This window comes from Cryptotermes secundus, unplaced genomic scaffold (assembly GCF_002891405.2).
Source record: "Cryptotermes secundus unplaced genomic scaffold, Csec_1.0 scaffold1780, whole genome shotgun sequence".
NCBI classification, from domain to species: Eukaryota; Metazoa; Arthropoda; class Insecta; order Blattodea; family Kalotermitidae; genus Cryptotermes; species Cryptotermes secundus.
This window is the reverse complement of record NW_019739256.1, coordinates 30,708-50,828: the sequence shown is the minus strand read 5'-3', so window position 1 is coordinate 50,828 and position 20,121 is coordinate 30,708. Positions and strand designations below refer to the sequence as shown.

Sequence of the window (20,121 nt, the reverse complement as noted above, 5' to 3'; positions counted from 1 at the left end):
CGTTAGGCATTCTATAGTAATAATTCGTACCTTAGCATGTTTAATGCCATGCTCTTTTGACTGATTAGTTGGTTAATCATAGCTCTGAATTCATTCAAGAAAGTTGAAAGCTGCTCTGATATGTTGGATGACTGTAGGTTTTGTGTGAATATTTTGCAATAGGGAGTCTGTTGGTTTGCTGTAGTTGGGACTGGAGGTTAATTGTGGTTTAAAGGAGGAAATCGGTTATTATTGTTGATGTTAATATTTATTTTATGTGATTGAATGAAGTTTCGTCGTGGTTGAATTGTTGTTTTGTTTCTTACTTTTTGTAACTTTTTATATATTTCACAACCTTTGTAATTGGCCGGGTGGTTTCCTCCTCATACGGCTCATTTTGTCGGAGTATTTGGATTCTTTTTACACAAGGTTGTGTTGTGTTCGCCTCCACATTTAACACAAGTATACGATTTTGTGCAGTATGTTTTGTATTCCCATATCGCTGACATCTTGAGTACTGTATAATGTCGTTTTTCTTTTTTTGGGGCTTCACTGTTATTTTCTTACGTATAACTTCCAGCTATTCCCTTTCTCAAAATTTCCTCTATGGTATAGTCTGCTGAAGCCCAGTAATGCTAAAATTGATTTATGATACTTGTGACTTCTGGGATTCCTTTGAGTTTAAAATACACATTCTACTGCCACAATCAATTATTGTTCTTTATGTTTTGTTACCTAGAAATAATTTTATATGAACTGAAATTTGTGTGAAACATTTTTTTATTTCTACCTTTTAATTTAATGCGTCTTTTGAGTTTGTTTACATTTCCAAATATTTATAGAAAATAAGCCACCTATAAACAGATAATGTGCAAAACCTCACTGTCAGTGTTATGTCTTCTGTTTAATTTTAGAATTTGAAAGCAGACCATACACAGATGGCATTCTTAGACTGGACCTGGTCGTGCTCGGACTGGGTGTTGCTTCTTCTCTTCACTGGTGTCGCACTGTATTTCTGGGGAACCAGTAACTACAACCATTTCTCCAAGCAGAATGTACCGTTCGTGAAACCACTTCCATTTGTCGGCTCAATGGGGCCTTCGTTACTAAGAAAGCAATATTTTCCTCAGCTTGTGATGAGTACATACAACAAACTGAAGGATCACCCGTATGGAGGCTTCTTTATGTTTAAGCAGCCCGTTCTTGTGTTGAGAGACCTAGAACTCATAAAGGCGATAGCTGTGAAGGACTTCGAATATTTCACGGACCACCGCTCTGTATTACCAACGGATGCCGAACCTGTGTGGTCAAGAATACTCTTCGCCCTTAAAGGTAAGGAAATTCATGTCTGTATTATCGGTATCTATAATAGTACTGCATTTCCTTCTGTATATAAAGAAAATAATGTACCATCCTCTCCGAGTCGGTTGCAATGAGTTCGCAGGAACGCCGACAGAGGCGCCACTTGACGGCTTACCGGTGGCCATAGGTGAGCGTATTTACACGTGCAGGTTGCTTGTAATATATAAAGGTCTTGGATTACACGTCGCTTTAACCATTTGTAGGCCAGCATCTGAGGGTACTGGATACCATGACATATTTTGGAATAGCAGTGCGAGGTGTGAGCTCTACCAACGGCACTTGGTTCGGAAACTCGTCACGCTTGTTGCTGTAACTAGTGTGACAGCCGTTGAGGATTCAACAGAAGTGTCATCGTTTGTTAATTTAACCCTGCTTTCTGCCATATTCTTTCCAGTCCTGCATGTTGTTAAACGATGCGTGGAGTAAAATGCAAGGGACGCACCTCTTGTGTTGTTATCTGCTTGATGTATATATAGCCTCCGCCTCACCGCGTCAACTAGCTGAATCTCTCCTTTGTCTGGTACTCCTCGAAAGCATTAAAAAATGCACAGTCTCTGAATGCACACGGTATCTAAGCTATGATGTAAGCGTCTGGTTGCGACCAGCTGCAGCTGCAGTGGAAGTGGTTGTCATTCATGTACAAAAGAAGGACTTTTCTCGGCAGTCCCTCCTGAATTCCCATATTTTCACCCTTCTGTCCCTCTAATCAACAGTCGAATAACTGAAGGCTGTAACAAAATTGTGAATTTTACTTGCAGATAAATTCATTTTTAGGTCTCCCAGATGTTTCATGACATCAGGGACTGTGGAAGAACGTTAAGTGTTACAAGCAGCAACAACAACCACTTATTGAAGAAGTGGGACACTATTTGTACAGCGCGAATCGAATTACCAAAAAAAAAAAGAAAAAACATTTTTGCTTAAATATTTTAAAATCTTACATTACAATATGTGACTTTATGTTCTTTGCTGATAAAAAGGAAGTTAATTCCATTCATTTATCATAAAAATTGTATTAGGTGCAACAATTTCAAACACGATGCTTAAAATTATTTAAGCACCCCAACAGGAACGGACGGTCGGTATAGTTCGCTTGCGGACTACAGGCCACGGAGTAAGCGTAAGTAAACAGGAACGGACATTTAAACACGCACTAGCAGCGGGCATTTAAATAACCTCCGGCCAGCAAAAGCTACCACCGTTGCAAAAGTACGGCGTTTAACACAGGGCTCTACCTGTTGCGCCACTTGCTCCAGAATTACGGAGGCAGCTGTGTACTGCCCGTTACAGCCGATCCGAGGCCGTGCGGTCGAACGCTGGGATCGTGGGTTCCAGTTGTGTTTATTCTGTATTTGTTTTAGGTAGCGGCCTTGTGGCGCGCTCATCCCGTGTCTAAGGAATCGTACTCACTGCCTTAGATTAAGAAATTGAAGTGAACCGAAGCGTTTCATGGATGCTTTATGCATCGCGTTAATACTGCACAGGAGAATACAGCCTGTGTAAAATCTTAGTAAACAAACTTGATTTTGTCGATGCAGGGACCAATGTTGCAGAAAGGAGGATATACACATAATCATCAGGCGAATTTACAAGAGCTCAGTCTTTGTTCTTAAATTGTGTTTTTAATATGCATCCACATTATTACAGTTCATTTCATTTTTTTTAAGTATAATCTAATGAATACACACAAAGTTCTTTCTTAACAGATAGTTTTAATTAAGTTTAAGATTTTAAGATATATATATAGTTTGGAGTTAATATTACTATAGTTTCAATGTAATTTAACATTCAAACTGGAATTTCCTCGAATTATGCTTTGATTTACAGAGTTAGTTCTAAATATGCTTAAATTATAAGTCGTTTCTGGGGTCGTCAGGTTTTTTGTTCTGGTCGTAGTTATTAGTTGGTAAGTCGTAGTGTGAGGCGACGTGAGGGGGCCCTTCTCGGAATTTCTGTTTCTTTTGTTTGTCTTTTTGTTTGTCCCTCTGCTTGTAATTATACTAAGATTTGCCTCTGGGCTCTTGAGCTCTTAATAATTAATTTAACCTTTAAAGAACGCTTCAGTTTCCTTCCTGTTTACGGATCCTGATGGGTGTCCGCTGGCGTCGTGCCGTAATGCCTCTCTACCGTTCTGTCGTGTCTCTTGTCGCTGCAGCCCGTTGTATTGTCCCGATATTCATGTGCGCTGCATGTATCGTACAACCTCTTGCATGCAAGTCTTCTGCCTATGTTTCTTTGTTTCGGTTTTGTTCTGTTGATATTTTGTGAGTGTAATCTGTCTTCGTGTGTTGGATTTATGATGTATCCACCGCAGTTTCCGGCGTGTTTCATTTCCTGGTACCACCTCTACCTCTCTTTCTTGTGCGTGATTTGTTAGCATACGCCGTGTCTTTTCTTCCGGTTAAGGTACACTTCCGGTAGGTCCTGGTTTGTTGTCTCTCCGACAATTGATATGAGTGTGATGATCTCATCGAGAGATGTGTTCTCATGGTCCTTACGGTCTGTAATCTGGTTTTCGGTTAGGTTGTCATCTATTTGTAACGTGTCTGTCTCTGAGGCATTAGCAGCAGATCTTTGTTCTTTCCGGTCTTCTTATGAGTCAAGTCTACATTGTTTGTTGCGCTCCCTTACGCCATCTTCTAATGTTTCAGGTGCTTGTTTCATTTTCAACTTCTCTTTGTTTTAATAATCATTTTGGGGATTCCCCCCCCCCTCCCGTTTTCTCTGCTTCGTTATATCCTTGCCATTTTGTTGTTTGCTGACTGGGATTTCTCATTGGACTTGGTTCGGTGTCTGTTTAGTTGTCTTCCTTGTTTTCTTTACTTCCTAGCTGTCCGGATGTTGAACATTTCTGATTTTTCATTAACATTTCAGGGGACAAATTGGCGTTCCGAATTTTCCGCGTACCGAATACACTAGTTTCACAGGCTACACACACCATTGGTGTGCTCGTAAAGAACTTCTCTCGTGTCCTGCAAAAGTTCTGAACCTCTTTGACCTTTATTAAACTTCATAAATAATTGTATTTCTGGCCCATCCACTTGGACTGTGTTGACCTTCACGTTTAACTTTTTGTGTATACACTCATGAATGTCGTAGGCTGAATTTTAAAGGAGCACAAAATTGTCCTCATTTTCACACATTATTCTTTTACAACCATACAAATAACTGAAGGTTCTGACAGTTAATCTGATTTATTATTAAACAGATTCGCTTTTGATACGTTTTGTATGGATTCACACAGCCTGACCGACGGAGCTTACAGAGCACGTCTGCCTTCTGCACTTGTCTCACTGCAATTCGATTCGAAACGAGAACCTCCCTAATGCCAGTCTGGACCGTCACCGCTACTCCAAAACGCTCGGTGAGGAAGAAAAAGTGGAGTTCCATTCTGATTGTATAGGTATGCCTCAATCACCTGGAATGACCTTACGCGAGTAGTATAACTGCTCCCCCCTTTTCTGTTTCTCACCTTGAACTGCTGCTCCCTTACGATTACTTCTGACTCCTGGTTCTTAAACGGACATGTACGTATCTAGGAAAGTAAAATGATGGTTGAGCGCCAGTGAGCATATGTGTGCAGCGTGCTCAGGTGAGTAATGTGGGTCAGCCAGTCTACTCAGGATCTGGTAGAGATGAACTCTATTATTATTGCGTAATGACTCTCTCCGGCAGAGCGGGAAGAAACCTACGCCAACAACTTTACACTAACATCATCACAATTTCACTCAATACATTCTTTATTGTCCACTTGGAGTTATAAACCAATTTAGTTACTTTATTTGCTCCAGGGCTCACTCCTTAATACGATGTTTATTCTCTTCTTATTTCAGCATTCCAGTAAGTTCACTTCTACTCAGTGAAGGTTACACAAAATGTAACCTTGAACAAGTTGGGTCTGTGACGGCGTGACGCAGGTTTGCGTACGCAGACTTCAGAAGTTGGTAGACGACTATTCTGGTAAATGAGCTCTCCAAAGTAGCGAACTCAGACTTTGAAGAGGCAACTTCTCCCTTAAACAGACATTATTGATCCAGTTAAGAATTTCGGAATCCATCAGAAATGTACATTTCCCGATGATACAGATTCGCTGCACGATTTCAGCCCATAAATTTTCAACGGCAATTTTGACAGCACCTTGCTGTATACTCAGCTCGGTTTAGGTTCTTGTAGTTTATAGCTTGCACTAGCTGTCATGTCTCAGATTACTAAAGACTTGCAGCTGTAGCTAAAACAGCTGAAATTCCAGGACACGTAGCAGCTGTTCCTTCCTGTCCCACACAGGAAGGGTGAGCTTGTGTTTCTTTCTGAATGTAAAAGTGTGACTCTTCTTACTCTTCACTTATAACCCATAGTTTTAGGGCCGCGCAATAGCTCAAGCGGTTAGTCGCTGGCTTCCCACCGCGGCGGCCCGGGTTCGAGCCCAGGCCAGGTAATGTGGGATTTGTGATGGACAAAGTGACATTGGGGCAGGTTTTCTCCGAGTACTTCGGTTTCCCCTGCCACTCTTCATTCCACCAATTGCTCCACAATCACCTTCACCTGTCATCTTGGGTTGGTACAATAGGCCAGAAGTGGCCGCAGTACAAGGGACTTAGTCCCACCCCACTAGCAATAAAAAAGATTATAATAACTGTGCGGTATACGGTCTGCTACCACAGCACCCTCACTCTCTGGCACCTTTCGGCTCCGTCTACCCTTCCTCAGTCTGGGGGAGGGGGAAACGGTGCTCCGTCATACGGCTCTCGTCAAAAGCTGAGTCAAAAGCAAGTACACGATATATAGTATACAACACAAGTTTAACCCAAAGTGGTGCGAGTCGCCGCCGTGCACAACCCCGACGACAGACGACCGCGGGCGATCTCGCCGGCCGCGAACCAGCTCCCACACACCGAAACCAAATTTAGACTCCCTGCCAGACAGAAATTTGACAATCACTTACTAGCTGGCTCAGCGCCGCGAGCACCCTATGGATCCATAACCAGTACTGTACTTCCGAACTCTCATTAACTTCCAAGCAAGGCTCCCAGGGGTAGAAGGGAGGGGAGGGGAGAGGGCAACACCGCGTGACCCAGTCCCGCATGGGGAGGGGGTGGGGATAAGTTTAAAAACCTCTGTCAAGGGGCTGGAAGCCCATGACGTTATACCTCATAACCTATAGTTATTGACTTGGTTAACCTAATATATATTAACCCTAATTCTGGTGAACGGTCACAGTATATTTTAATACACATGAAAATATAAAAAATAAATTTCTAAATTTGTGTTACAGTCGATTTGATCAGCTGGAATTTTCTCGTAATTATAATTTGATTTGAGGATTATTAAAATTTACAATATTTTATTCCAGACGACAGTATCTTGGTGATTTTATTTCTTTTTGATATTTTAAGGAAAAACGAACCACTACTTCATTGATACTCTCTGCCCTCGTGGACCCTCTAAAATAATTTTAGACTCCTCTGTTTTTACTGCAGGCAATAGTGTAAAGCACATACCTTCAGTCAGGGGTGCCAGCGCTGCTAAAAATATGTTGTTGTTTTCTTAATTTCTTAAATAAACAAAAAATGTGAACGAGGTAAACGGTAAGGAAATCAAAAATAGGTTCGCATCATTAGAAATCTTAGACACCGAGGTGATGTTAAAACAGCTTGGGAAAATTTAGAGAAAATATCAAAAATTCTGCCAAAGTGTGTCTAGGTTATTGTGAACTGAAGAAGCATAAGCCACAGTTCGATGAGGATGCTCAGAATTAGCAGACAAAAGAAAAGAAGCCAAATTGCAGTGGTTACAGGATTCAAGCGAAATAAATGGGGATAATCTGAACAATATACGACGTCAAACCAGCAACCATTTAATGAATAAAAAGAAGGAATATCTGAAAGACAAAGTTTATCAGCTTGCAACGAATAGTAATAACAAGAAAATTAAAGACCTGTTCAGAGGAATAAATGACTTTAAGAGGGGTTACCAACCTAGAAGTAACTTAGTGAAGGATGAGAATGGTGATCTGCTTGCAGATTCCCACAACATTTTGAATAGGTGGAGGAACTACTTCTCTCAGTTATTGAATGTACATAGGGTCAGTGATGTTAGGGGGATAGAAATCCATACAGCTGAGCCGTTAATACCTGATCCTAGCCCTTTTGAGGTTGAAAGTGCTTTTGCAAAATTGAAAAGTTATGAATCGCCAGGTAGTGATCAAATTTCGGCAGAACTTCTTCAAGCAGGAGGGTAAATATTACGTTCTAAGATCCATAAGCTAATTAATTCTATTTTGAATAAGGAAAAATTTCCTGATCAGTGGAATGAGTCTATTTTTGTACCAGTTCACAAGAAGGGTGATAAAACTGACTGTAGTGATTATCGGGGGATATCAGTGCTATCAACTTCATACAAAATTTTATCCAATATTCTTCTTTCAAGGTTAAGTCCATATACAGATGAAATTATTGGATATCATCAGTGTTGGTTTCGACGTAACAGATCAACTACAGATCAGATCTTTTGCATTCGTCAGATAACTGAGAAAAAATGGGAGTACGATGAGACAATACATCAGTTATTCATAGACTTCAAGAAAGCGTATGATTCAGTTAGGAGGGAATTATTGCACAATATTCTGATAGAGTTTGGGGTACCCATGAAACTAGTTAAGCTGATTAACATTTGTTTAAACGAAACGTATAGTAAATTCCGTATAGGTACATATTTATCTGATAAGTTCCCAATCCAGAATGTTCTAAGACAAGGAGGTGCTTTATCGCCACTCCTTTTCAACTTTGCTGCAGAATATGCCATTGGGAAGGTCCAGGGAAACCATGTGGGACTGAAACTAAATGGGACACATCAGCTGTTGTTCTCTGCTGATAATGTTAATCTACCGGGTGATAATATAAATACCATAAAGAGAAACACACAGACTTTGATTGATGCAAGTAAGGAGGTTGGTCTAGAAGTAAACAAAGAGAAAACTAAGTATATGTTGCTATCTCGTCACCAAAATGCAGGCCAAATCATGACATAAAGGTAGGAAACAGATGTTTTGATAATGTGGCACAGTTCAGATATTTGGGAACGACGATAACAAATCAAAACCTGATTCATAAGAAAATTAAGAGGAGATTTAACTCGGGTAATGCTTGCTATCATTCAGTCCAGAATCTTTTGTCTGATCATCTGCCTTCAGCCTCAGACTGGTGCAACAGGTCCTGACAGACTTCCATTCGATGAGTTTTATGGTCCTGTATAAGCATCCGCGGGACCCACCTGGAACAAACTTTGCGATAATCCAGCTTCCCGAACATTGTTTCCAGTGCATTACAGCCGATATTAAGCCGTGTACACAGTTCCCTGGCCGTTTTCTGCCGATCTGTACGGATGAGCTGACCGAGTCGCTGTTCATTGTGAGGAGTGGCAGCTGAGCAAGGACGCCCAGAGCGTGGCTTGTCATGCACTTCACTTTCGCCACTGTTGAAACGCACTACCCACCGACTCACTGTGCTGACATCCACTGTATCATCTCCGTACACCTTTAGCAAGCGTCGATGGATGTCAATGGGTGCAATTTGTTCGGCAGTGAGAAATTCAATAACACATCTCTGTTTCATACGCACTTTTATGTCAGACGCCATTTTGGTAGACTGTTCTGCTGTCGCTATCTGTCGCACGACAACCAAACTAACAGTACATTGGAGGGAAGGTTCAACCTATACTACAACACCACCAACATCCAGCTTAGACGTTACATATTAACACAAAAATATAGGAGGCGTTATATACGGAACGCCCTTCGTATATTCTTATATTTTTGTTACATTTTATTTGCTTGTCGTTTCCTTTTATTTGTTTGTTTCTTATCATTTTCTTTGTCTTTCTTATTTATTTTAGTGTTCGCTCTAATATGTCACTACTGTTGGGAAACACTATAATAAATTAGATGGCTTAATATTGCAATTTGACGCGCGGAAACTATGATGCAACATTACTTATTTTCCGCTGGTATCATTGTTCCAAGTTCGAATAACAGTATAAGAAACAACTTTTCATTGTGTTCTATTTAGGGTAGAAGTACGTCCAGGTGCTAAAGGGTCTGAGCAGGTTTGGGGAACACTTGTCCATATTATTATTTTTTTATTACTAGTGGGGTGGGACTAAGTCCCTTGTACTGCGGCCACTTCTGGCCTATTGTACCAGCCGCAGTTGATAGGTGAGGGTGATTGTGGTGCAATCTTCATTCCACCAATTGCTCCACAATCTCCCTCACCTATCATCTGGTGCTGGTACAATAGGCCAGAAGTGGCCGCAGTACAAGGGTCTTAGTCCCAACCCACTAGCAATAAAAAAGCACTTTTAACGCAGTGTTGAGGTGTGTCGTAGTATTTAAATTCACGAAAGCGCTCAGAATCAGCCAGCATCTGACGTAAGTTAATGCAGTGACCAGTTGGTGACGACTTTTTTGAGCTTCCAGCGAACGGGATAAAAGTGGTCACGCATGTCCTTGAGACTCCACTGAAATGCAGGGCTTGTCGTTAGACGGTATACAGTCTTGTTGCTGTGGGTTGAGAGTATAAAGTAGCGTGGAAGCACTGTAGTGCTGTTTGTTTCTAAGGAACCGGTTTTCTTTTCTAAAATACAAGGTAAATTAAATAATGCCTTAAAGTTTTAAATGTTATAATGTTAAGTTGTGGGATTAAGTGAGTGTTTGAAAGTAGCGAATTCGACTGGAGAGGGGGCGATTTAGCGAGGGGCTTCAGATTACTCCATAAGCTATGAAGCTTGGAAATTCACACCTCAAGAATACTGGAAATTATCAATTCGTGCACACTTTACCTTGAAATGTGAAACTCGTTTTAATTGGCCTTGAGCAATTTTTTTTTAGTTTAATCAGCAATCAGAATCTACATTCTATAGGCTAATATTATGAATGTTGAGATGACATGATGAGGAGGCGTCCAGCAGCGAATCCTCGGGAGTTCAAATCAGGTCAATTGGTCAGTTTCGTTTGAGTCGTCTGTTGTCTTCTCTTGTCGATAGCGTCTTTAGAAGTGGATTTTTGTGAGTTATGATTTTGTTGTGATGTCTGTTGCTTTTTTGTTGGATGACGTCTTGTACGGGAGATATACCGAGATCGGTGTGGAGAGTTGCGTTGGAGACATACCATGGTGCGTCGACTATCATTCGTATGATCTTAGATTGGCTTCTTTGGATTATTGCTGTGTTGGATTTGCTGGCGCAGCCCCATAGCTCCAGGCCGTACGTCCAAACAGGAATGATTATAGTCTTGTAGATGAGGATTTTATTTTCGACTGATAGCTTTGATTTCCTGCCTGTTAGCCAGTTTAGCTGTTTAATGGTTAGGTCTACTTGTTTACGTTTCTTGACTATATGCTGCTTCCATGTTAGTTTGCTATCTATAGTCATACCTAGGTATTTTATTTCTGTTTTGCGTGGTATTTGGATATTGTTGATATATATGTCAGGTGCCGGCTTTTTTCGTAGGGTGAAAGTTATGTAGCAAGTCTTGTTTTCATTTATTCTCATGCGCCACTTCATGGATTTTTGTTGACTGACAATATAGCTATATCATTGGCAAATGTTCCAACAGTTATATTTGGGGAAGTAGGTAGATCAAATGTAAATAAGGTGTATAAAGTTGGGCCAAGGACACTGCCCTGTGGCACGCCTGCTTTTATCGGTTGTGGTTCAGATTTTTCGTTTCCCACTCTTATTTGAAACTTCCGGTCACTTAGGTAGGATTTAAGAAGATTAAAATAGGATGGTGGAAGGATTTGTTTGATCTTGTATAGCAGACCACTGTGCCACACCCTGTCGAAGGCCTGGCTGACGTCTAAGAACACTGCTGTACAGTAGCTTCTGTCGTCTAAGACTTTGTTGATGATATTTGTTAGAAGATGGATCTGCTGTATGGTAGAATGGCCTTGACGAAATCCAAACTGGTGGTGTGGAATCCACTCTTCTGGCCTCAGATCTTTGTTTATTCTTCTGAGTATATATTTTTCAAAAACTTTGGACGTCGCTGATATGATGCTGATTGGGCGGTATGAAGTGATTTCTGTTCGATCGTTTCCTGGTTTGGCAATCGTGATTATTTGTGAGGTTTTAAAGTGCTTAGGCCAGTAGGACATTCTTATTATTCCATTAAAGATGTAGGTTAGTAGTACTATTCCTTTTCTTGGTAGTTCCTTTAGCATTTTTGGTGTGACTTGGTCTAGTCCGGGTGTTTTTTTAAACCCAAAGAGTTGATCACTTCTTTAATTTCCTTCGGAGAGGTGATTGTTACAGTTTGTTGTTTTTCTATGGTAGCTGCTAAGTTTTGATCTATTTCCCGGTCACTTGCCTCATTATGCGGAGTAAATATATTGGCAAAATATTTTGCAAAGAGTTCAGATTTCTCTTTATTATTTCTTGCCCAGGGGCCTGCCGTTGGTGTTGTTTCTCGTATTGGTGGCGAGGATTCTTTAGGTTTTTTTATGTTTTTAATAGGCTTCCATATTGAGTAATCATACCGACTGAGGTTTTGTATGTAATCCGTAAAGGATGCTTCTCTCAGTTCTTTTAGTTTGGCTTTTAGCTTATTTGTCAACTGGTTATATCTGGTTTTATCGGTTGGGTTGTGGGTTCGGTGCCATATCGCTCTTGCCTTTCTTTTGTCCTTTAGAAGTTGTTTGATTTCTAAAGGAGCACTGTTGATACTTCTTTGTGATTCCAGTGGCGGCGTGGATTGAATAGCGGCTTGTTGCATGACTTTTGTTAGTGTTTCAATTGCAAAATCTAGGTCTTCGGCATTCTTCAGCGTTATTTTTAGATTTATATTGTTGGTGATTTCCCAGTTGGTTTTATGGTTGTGTAAACTTGAAGTGTTATGTCTGTTTATCACTGAAGAACTTATCGTCGTTATTATGGGAGTATGAGCTGATGAAAGTTCAAGATTAGGAACTGTGCCTGTATATGCTGCCGAAATTCCTTTTGTTACAAAAAAGTCTAGGAGGTCTGGTGTTTTTGCAGGGTGAGTTCCACTTGAGATATATGAATAGTTATTGTCCTTCGTGGTCGTTAGTCTTGAGCCCCATGTGACGTTTTTGCTGTTATAGTCTCCTCCAGCTAAGAATCTCNTCTTTGTGCCCAATGAGACCATTCGCATTCCAGAGCGCTATTCTCAGAAACTTAGTTATTATTTCAGTTTGCTTATTAGCGTGGTTAGCATGTTAAGTACTAAGCTATTTTGCTGTATAAGTTCATGAAACATCTGTTTGAATTCTTCTAGAAATTTGCTTAGAGTTATGTTTTGGCTGTTGTCGTTCTGACCTCTGGTTACGTCTGCGTAGGATCTGTTTACTCTAGGAGGCAGGATTGATAGTGTGTTGGGTAGGGGGGCAGTAGGGTGAGGGTTGCGTTTTTTGGGTTGCATTTCAATTTTTAGTTAAGTTGTGGTAGTATTCACAGCCCTTGTAATTTGCGGGATGCGATCCTCCACAAAGGCCACATTTTGCCGGGGTGTCTTTACTCTTTTTGCAAGCTGTTGAATTGTGATGTCCACCACATTTGACACACAGGTAAGGCCTATTGCAATAGGTCTTAGAATGGCCGTACAACTGGCATCTTGTGCACTGGATTATGTGCTTGGATTTATTAGGCGGTTCGATTTCAATGATTTTGTTTTGGGGACTTCCTTGTTGTTTGCTGGCTCTAAATCTATAAAGAATAAGTTGAGCGGTTCTTTAGTTTGACGATACTTTGCATTGATTATGTTTCTGACCTTGTGGCCTAGTTCAGCTAATTCTTCCGTTATGTCCTGTAGTTCTACCGTATGGTGTAGGTGCTTTATGACCATTTTATAGGCCCTTTCGTCTCTTGGTTGGTACGAATGGAATATGATGTTGTTTCCTCTCATAAAGTTTATCATCTTTCTGTATGTTTCTGGGGAGTTGCAGTTTATTTTGATTATGTTGTTTGTCATTGACCTGGTGCTGTAATTCTCTTCTTCTGTTACCACGGCTAAGTGATTTATCATCTGGGGATAGTTTATGACGTCGTATACGAATATTGGTGGTGGCCTGGGAATCTTTTTTGTTGTGTTTGCGTTCTCTGTTTCATCTTCATTTACTGTTTCATTTGGAAGTAGGTCATATCTGTTGTTTGTTGTTACTGTTGCTTCTGGAGGATTGTTGATTTGGATGACTTTGTTTTCCTTCGTTTGGTGCCTCTTACTTTTTGCCATGTTGTAGTGTTAGTAGTTTCAGTGATGTCCCCGTCTTGTTCATCATCAGTGGTGGGGGTTGTTCTGTGCAGTTGGTTGCATTGATTTGTTAATGACATTAGGTCATCTATAGTCGGTTGGGAATTGCATGGGAGGTTGAATGCGCTAGGTAAGAAATGTTGGTTTTGCATGTGTATTGGAATTTGTGTTGGTGGAGTTACTTGACTAATGATTGTTGGTTGCCACTGGGTACTTACGGGTTGATACATTTGAAAGTTGTTGCATCCTGGTCCATTGCTGGCTGGTAGCATTTCTTGTCCGTATTTAGGTTTCTTCTGATTTGATTTGACTCTTACAAATCGCCACTGAATATATTGTAATTGGTTGTATTGCTAATACGTTTTGATTTTCAACTGAGCACTGTAGTTAACTCTCTGTCTCACTCGGAACTTCAGATCGGTAACCTCTTAGCTCTCACAACACGTCCGTTCACTCGGAGCGCACGAACGAGAATGCCTTGAGCAAATAAGCATTTTCTTTGTGTTTTAAGAAATATAATTTAAAACAAAGAATTCGATTATATAACACAGGATTTCTCACTTTTTAGCCGACTTCTCCTATTCTGAAAAAAGTAAAGCTTATGAGATAAACTTGCTCTCTGTAAAAACGTTTCCGCGGAAACAAGTACGCAGCAACAGAAGACACTTTGAACACATTATGTATGCGGTTCGTGTCACATCAAAGCAAAGTAAGAGATCAGTTCTTCCCAGAAATTCTTGCTTCTTGTAATATATGTAACATACGCTACTTTTACCAAATCGGGTTCGCTGATCACAAAAATTATAATAAAGATGACATAATACTATCGCGTATAGACCCGTTGGTAGACAGCTACCGCGAAACAAGCAACGAGCCAACGGCCGTTGCTAGGCAGCGGCCTGCGCGCCAATGAACTGGCTGAAAAACGGTGTTTTCTACGCTGTTCTCGCTAATGGCTTAACACGACAGAATTGGTACAGTAACGGAGGAAAGCAGATCAGATCATATCAGGAGATCAGATGGAGTTGATCGATCTGGGAGATTGATTCGGAGTGTAAGTTCTGCAGTCCACAGTAGTCCACAATCTAGGAGGATTGAGAGGATTGTCTGTTGGATTGTTGTCGAGAGTGATCGAACTAACTGGGTGACTATTCTGCTGCTAGAGTGCAAGTATATTGATCGTTCAGCCGGGTTGCGTGGGTCGCGTGAGTTAAAGTGTTCACTTCCTCGTACATTAGCCGTAGTTGGTAAAGTGCGCAGAACCAGTAGAGTGATTGGCGTGGCTAGTGCATCGGAAATGGGGCCGTCCCGTTTGCAACGGACTTTCAAGCAGGCGAAAAGACGGAGCCGACCTTGTGTGAAACGCGATGGAGGGCAATAGTGGCTTCCTTTGGGAGGAACCACGTAAACTTAAGAAAGAGCAATCCTGACTGCCAGGAAGATATCAACTTACTGGGGAAAGGATTACAAACTATAGGGCAGCTTATGGGTACCTCGCCCTCAATAAACGGAAACGGCGCAGTATGGAATAAACTTATAACGAAATCCGAGGCCGAAAGGACAGTGCTCTGTAAGCACCTCGACGGCAAAGCTCTCTTTACAGCCATGCTGCGCCTCTATGCTGCCATCCACAGGGAGATGCGAGAGTCTCTCCTGCTGGAACAAAAAGAAGAATCAGCCGAGGAATTTCGCGAGCAAAAGAAGGCGCAAGCGAAACCCTTCAGAAGAGCAGAAGAAAAAGCCGAAGACGGCACCTGGCTCGAGGGGCCCTAGAATAAAATTCCAGGGTGAAGTACAAATGAAGAACTTCTTTGCGCCCCTGAGGACAACAGGAATGGACGTGGAGGCGACAGCCAACAAGTCGGGAGAACAGCAGCCATCGGACAAGTCAGGTAGGGCGCCTCCAATTGTACTAACCTCCACGACAAACCTGATGCAGTTGCAGAGGAAGGTTAAAGACCTAGTCAAGGGCAATTTTGAGTTCCGCAACACCAGGAGCGGGACCAGAATTGTCACGAAGGAAATGGCGGACTTCTCAGCCATCAAAAAATTCCTAGAGAGTAACAATCTCTCGTACTTTACCTACTATCCAAAGTCTGAGAAACCCATCAAAGCTGTTATCCGTCACCTTCCACCAAATACTCCAGCGGAAGATATCTCTGACGGTCTGGTGAGTCTGGGGTTTGACGTCATTAGCGTCAAACAAATGACAACCAATCGTCGGACTCCTCCTGAAGGAACAAATACCATTAACCTTCCCTTGTTTCCTGTCACACTACCTAGAATGGAGAAGTCCCAAGAACTCTTCCGGCTGACCAACCTCTGCCACATTGCCATTAAGGTAGAGGCGTACGAAGCACAAAGCGGGCTCACACAGTGCTACAACTGCCAGCAGTTCGGCCACGTTTGGACAAACTGCAAGCAACCCGCACGTTATTCGTGGTGCGGAGGCGGTCACCTACACAAGAAGTGCCCAGAAAAGGGGAACTCTGCCTCCACTGCCGATTGGCGGAGGGAGAAAACTCGCATCCCACCAATTATCGGGGTTGCAGATACGCCAAGGAGGAGCAGCAAAAGGGAAGACACAGAGACGGCCCAGAACTACCACAGGGAAGGTGTTCTCATCAAACGTCATCACTCCAGGTGTCTCCTTCGCGGTGGCACTCAGAGGCGGCGCAAAGCAACATCCCCAGACAAATCCCGCTCCGGTGGCTTCTACACCCGCAGCAAGAAAGCAAATTGTACCCACCCCTGCACTGCAACAGGAATCAGGTCAGTCGAGGCTCCTCATGTAAACAGTCCATCTCTCGACAAAATGGTGAGAGTAGTGACTGTAGTACAGCAGATTATGACAGAGGTCAGTGGTGCAGTGTCCGAGGAGGACAAAATAATGGCCATTATTATTATGGTCACTAGAGTTCATAGGCCCCTCAAAGTCATAGCATTTAATGCGAACGGCATTGGGAGGCAACGCTATGAGCTCAGTAAACAGCTGCAAGACCTACACGTAGATGTGGCCCTGTTTTCAAAGACACATCTGAAACCTCATGAGAGGTTCTTTATTCCAAATTACCACTTTTATAGAATCGACCGCCACTCGGGCAGAAAAGGCGGAACTGCCGTTGGAGTAAGAAAAGGCATTCCCCATAACCATGTAGACCTACCACCCTTTGTTTCAGTAGAAGCGACAGGGGTCTGCATACCAATTGGAAATAGCGAAGTGCTGCTTGCAGCTGTTTATAAATCTCCAGGCAAAGCCTGGAGTGATGCTGACATCATTGAGCTCTTAAGCTTCAGACGTAAGTCCAATATGGCATGTGATTTGAATGCTAAGAACCCATTTTGGAATAGCAGAGTTTCAAACCCCTCAGGCTTGAAACTTATGGATTTATTTGATATGAGTGATTTCGAAATCTCAGCACCACAGTGCCCCACTCATTATTCCCCTGCGGGAAATGGTGACGTGCTGAATATTGTGGTTCACAAGAATATCAGAGTGTCGGATGTCATAGTTTCTGACATTTTGGATTCAGATCACCTACCAATAGTATTCCACATACTGGATCACGTTAAGATTAGGAATCTTTCGGAACCTATTGAGAAATTTACAAATTGGGAGCGGTTTCAAAGCCTAGCCTCTGAGTTAATATCACCTAAATTAGAAATTAAGTCAGGGGTAGAAGCCGATAAAGCGGCACGCGACTCTGCAGCTTCTATTGCTTAGGCATATAGGTTGTCGACAAGTAAAGTTACACTTTCGGATATAAACAGCGATCTACCCGGTCTAGATCGTTTGATAAAATATAAGCAGAGGCTACGAAAATTGTGGCAAGAAACCAGGGATCCAGCGTGTAAAACGGCAGTCAATTGGGTCACCAAATCAATCAGGCGAATGACCCGTGAAAAGGCACTTGAACGGTGGGAAACAAAAATAAATAACGCACAAGTCATACTTCAGGGTATATGGCCCATTGCGAAATCTCTCTTAAAGAGAGACGGACCAAGGGCGCCAACTGCTATTCATGGTTCTTCTGGCCTTAAATTTCACCCTTCTGAAAAAGCCAACGCAATTGCCGACTGCTTGGAAATTCAGTTCACGCCACATGATCTGTGCGACGATAACCATGAACGGCGGGTGGAGGCTAGAGTTCAAGCTATGCTGGAAACTGTACACGACATACCCACTCAAAAGATCAGACTAAGTGACGTACAGAAATTAATAAAATCTCTGAAACTAAAAATGGCCTGCGGAATTGACGGCATCCCAAATGAATGCCTCAGGCACCTTCCAAGACGACCACTGGTTCATCTAACCCATTTATTCAATCACTGTCTTCGGCTTTCGCATTTTCCAACCACTTGGAAGGAAGCAAAAGTAATAACTTTACCTAAACCCGGTAAAGACCCGAAACTCCTTCAAAATTTACGTCCGATCATCCTCCGGTCCACGACAGGAAAATTATTCGAAGAAGTAATTTTGACTTTCCCCCAAAAACATATTGAAGAAAGAGGCCTACTTAACGCAAGCCAGTTTGGTTTTCGTGCACGTCACAGCACGACATTGCAATGTATGAGGCTGGCGGACCACGTGACCCTTAATTTCAACAACAAAATGTCTAGGGCTGCGGTGTTCTTGGACATCGAAAAAACCTTTGATACCACGTGGCACTCAGGATTCCTGTATAAGTTATCAAAATTGGAATTCTCGAACAGGTTGACCAAACTTTTTGGGTCCTTTTCTTTCTAAACGTAAATTCAGGGTCACGGCTGAAGGTGAAATGTCAACGCCAAGAGAAATGCAAGCAGGGGTGCTACAAGGTTCTGTCCTTTCCCCTACTCTTTTAACTTGTATATAAATGATGCCCTCCAAACACATGGTGTTCACCTGGCCCTCTTTGCGGACGACACCTGTCTATATGCGACAGATCGCAAGGAAGGCTTTATTGTTAGAAAACTCCAGCTCGGTCTCAGCTCAATGGAGACCTGGTGTGAGCGCTGGAATATAAAAATTAATGACGATAAGACCCAGTTGGTCTACTTCTCTCGTGGTCGTCGACCGCCTGAGTCTTGTCTTACTCTAAATGGAAGAAATATTCCATTTGTAAATAGTGCAAAATATCTAGGTGTAATCTTCGATAAGAGAGTTACATGGAGATTGCACATAAAAATGATCGAAGCCAAGGCCTTCAGAACATTCATTAGGTTATATTCCCTATTCAGAAGTGAGCGATTGAGCACTAATATTAAACTAACCCTCCATAAATATCTTATTAGGTCCGTAATGACTTATGCTAGTCCCGCCTGGGAGTTTGCGGCAGACACCCATCTAGTGAAATTGCAGCGCCTGCAAAACAAGGTTCTCTGCACCATTGGCAATTTTCCAAGGCGCACACCGGTCCGCGATTTGCACATGGCATTCAAAATCCCGTACGTATATGACTTTATAACAAAATTATGCAGGCAACAAGCAGAAGTCATACAAAATCATGATAATGAGAATGTTCGCAACATCGGACAAAGCGAAGTCCGCCACAGGAAGTATTAGAGGCTTAAACTTGGCGGCGGTCAGGCATACGACCGTTCAAGTGACTAGATTGCCGTGGTAGCGAATAATACTAGAAAAAGGGCATAATCTTCTGTACCGAGCCTGGACTAACAGAGGCCTTTTATATATTGTACATAGAAGTAAGGAATAAGTGTGTATTTGTAAATGTATGTAAATACAGACAGTGGACTTATGAATACAGACTGACTGACAAATGACAGACCCGACCTCTCGTCAGAGAGGGCGCCCCACATAGACAAGACAGTAACTTCATTCAAAGGAATATCTGGTCATCCCTGGGGCTCGACACCAAGACAGACAGACTGACCGACCGTCGGTTGCAACATGACTTTGACTTTGACTTGAGTAACGGAGGAACGGTGTTTTCTGTGCAGTTCATGCCTAGATATTATAAGCAGACCAATTAATGGAGCGAGTGCAGTCGAGTTGAGTGAAGTGAAGAGTTGGTTGTTGAGTTAGTTAGTCCGAGAACTGCAGTTCAGTCGTTGTGAGATGTTGCTGTTAGAAGCTGGTAGCTGGGGCACGAGGATAGTTCGGGAACACAATAGTAAGGAGAACGTCTGCCGTTGAAGCCGTTACCAGGCAACGACTGGCGGAGACACGTTAGATTTGAAAAGACTAAAGTGTGTATAGCGATTGCTCTGTAGTTACTTGTAGTCACCATCTATAAGTTGTCAGTAAATCCAATTGCCAATCCAAACCCCGTCTGTATTCACTCATATACGAGAGAATACGAACAGTTTATTTGTTATCCTCTTTCAGTTTTGTATAGAAGACTGGGAACATACACACCGTTAACAACGTGACTATTTTAGAGGTTATGTTATCACGCTGACAGCAGCTCAGACTACATAGCGTCGAATGGTAGGATGACCGATGTATGATGAATTGGAAAACATGTAGAATGAAGTAGTCGTGATTTATTTCAGAACACTATGCTAGCATTCCTCTGCAG

General features: G+C 42.1%; 1 protein-coding gene across 6 annotated transcripts in view; it reads left to right on the top strand.

The window, feature by feature from the left end:
* Positions 1–20,121, top strand: part of LOC111871915 (cytochrome P450 9e2) — a 63,976-nt gene that overhangs the window by 13,154 nt on the left and 30,701 nt on the right. For 2 of the 6 annotated variants that reach the window (XM_023865319.2, XM_023865318.2), the window contains exon 2: positions 894–1,311. In XM_023865319.2, the coding sequence (XP_023721087.1) occupies positions 918–1,311 (394 nt within the window). In that variant the 5' untranslated portion in view covers positions 894–917. Of the gene's footprint in view, positions 1–893; positions 1,312–9,866; positions 9,981–13,491; positions 13,731–15,154; positions 15,493–20,121 lie in introns of those variants that run through there. The other 4 variants (XM_023865313.2, XM_023865312.2, XM_023865314.2 and 1 more) reach the window with 4 other exon arrangements.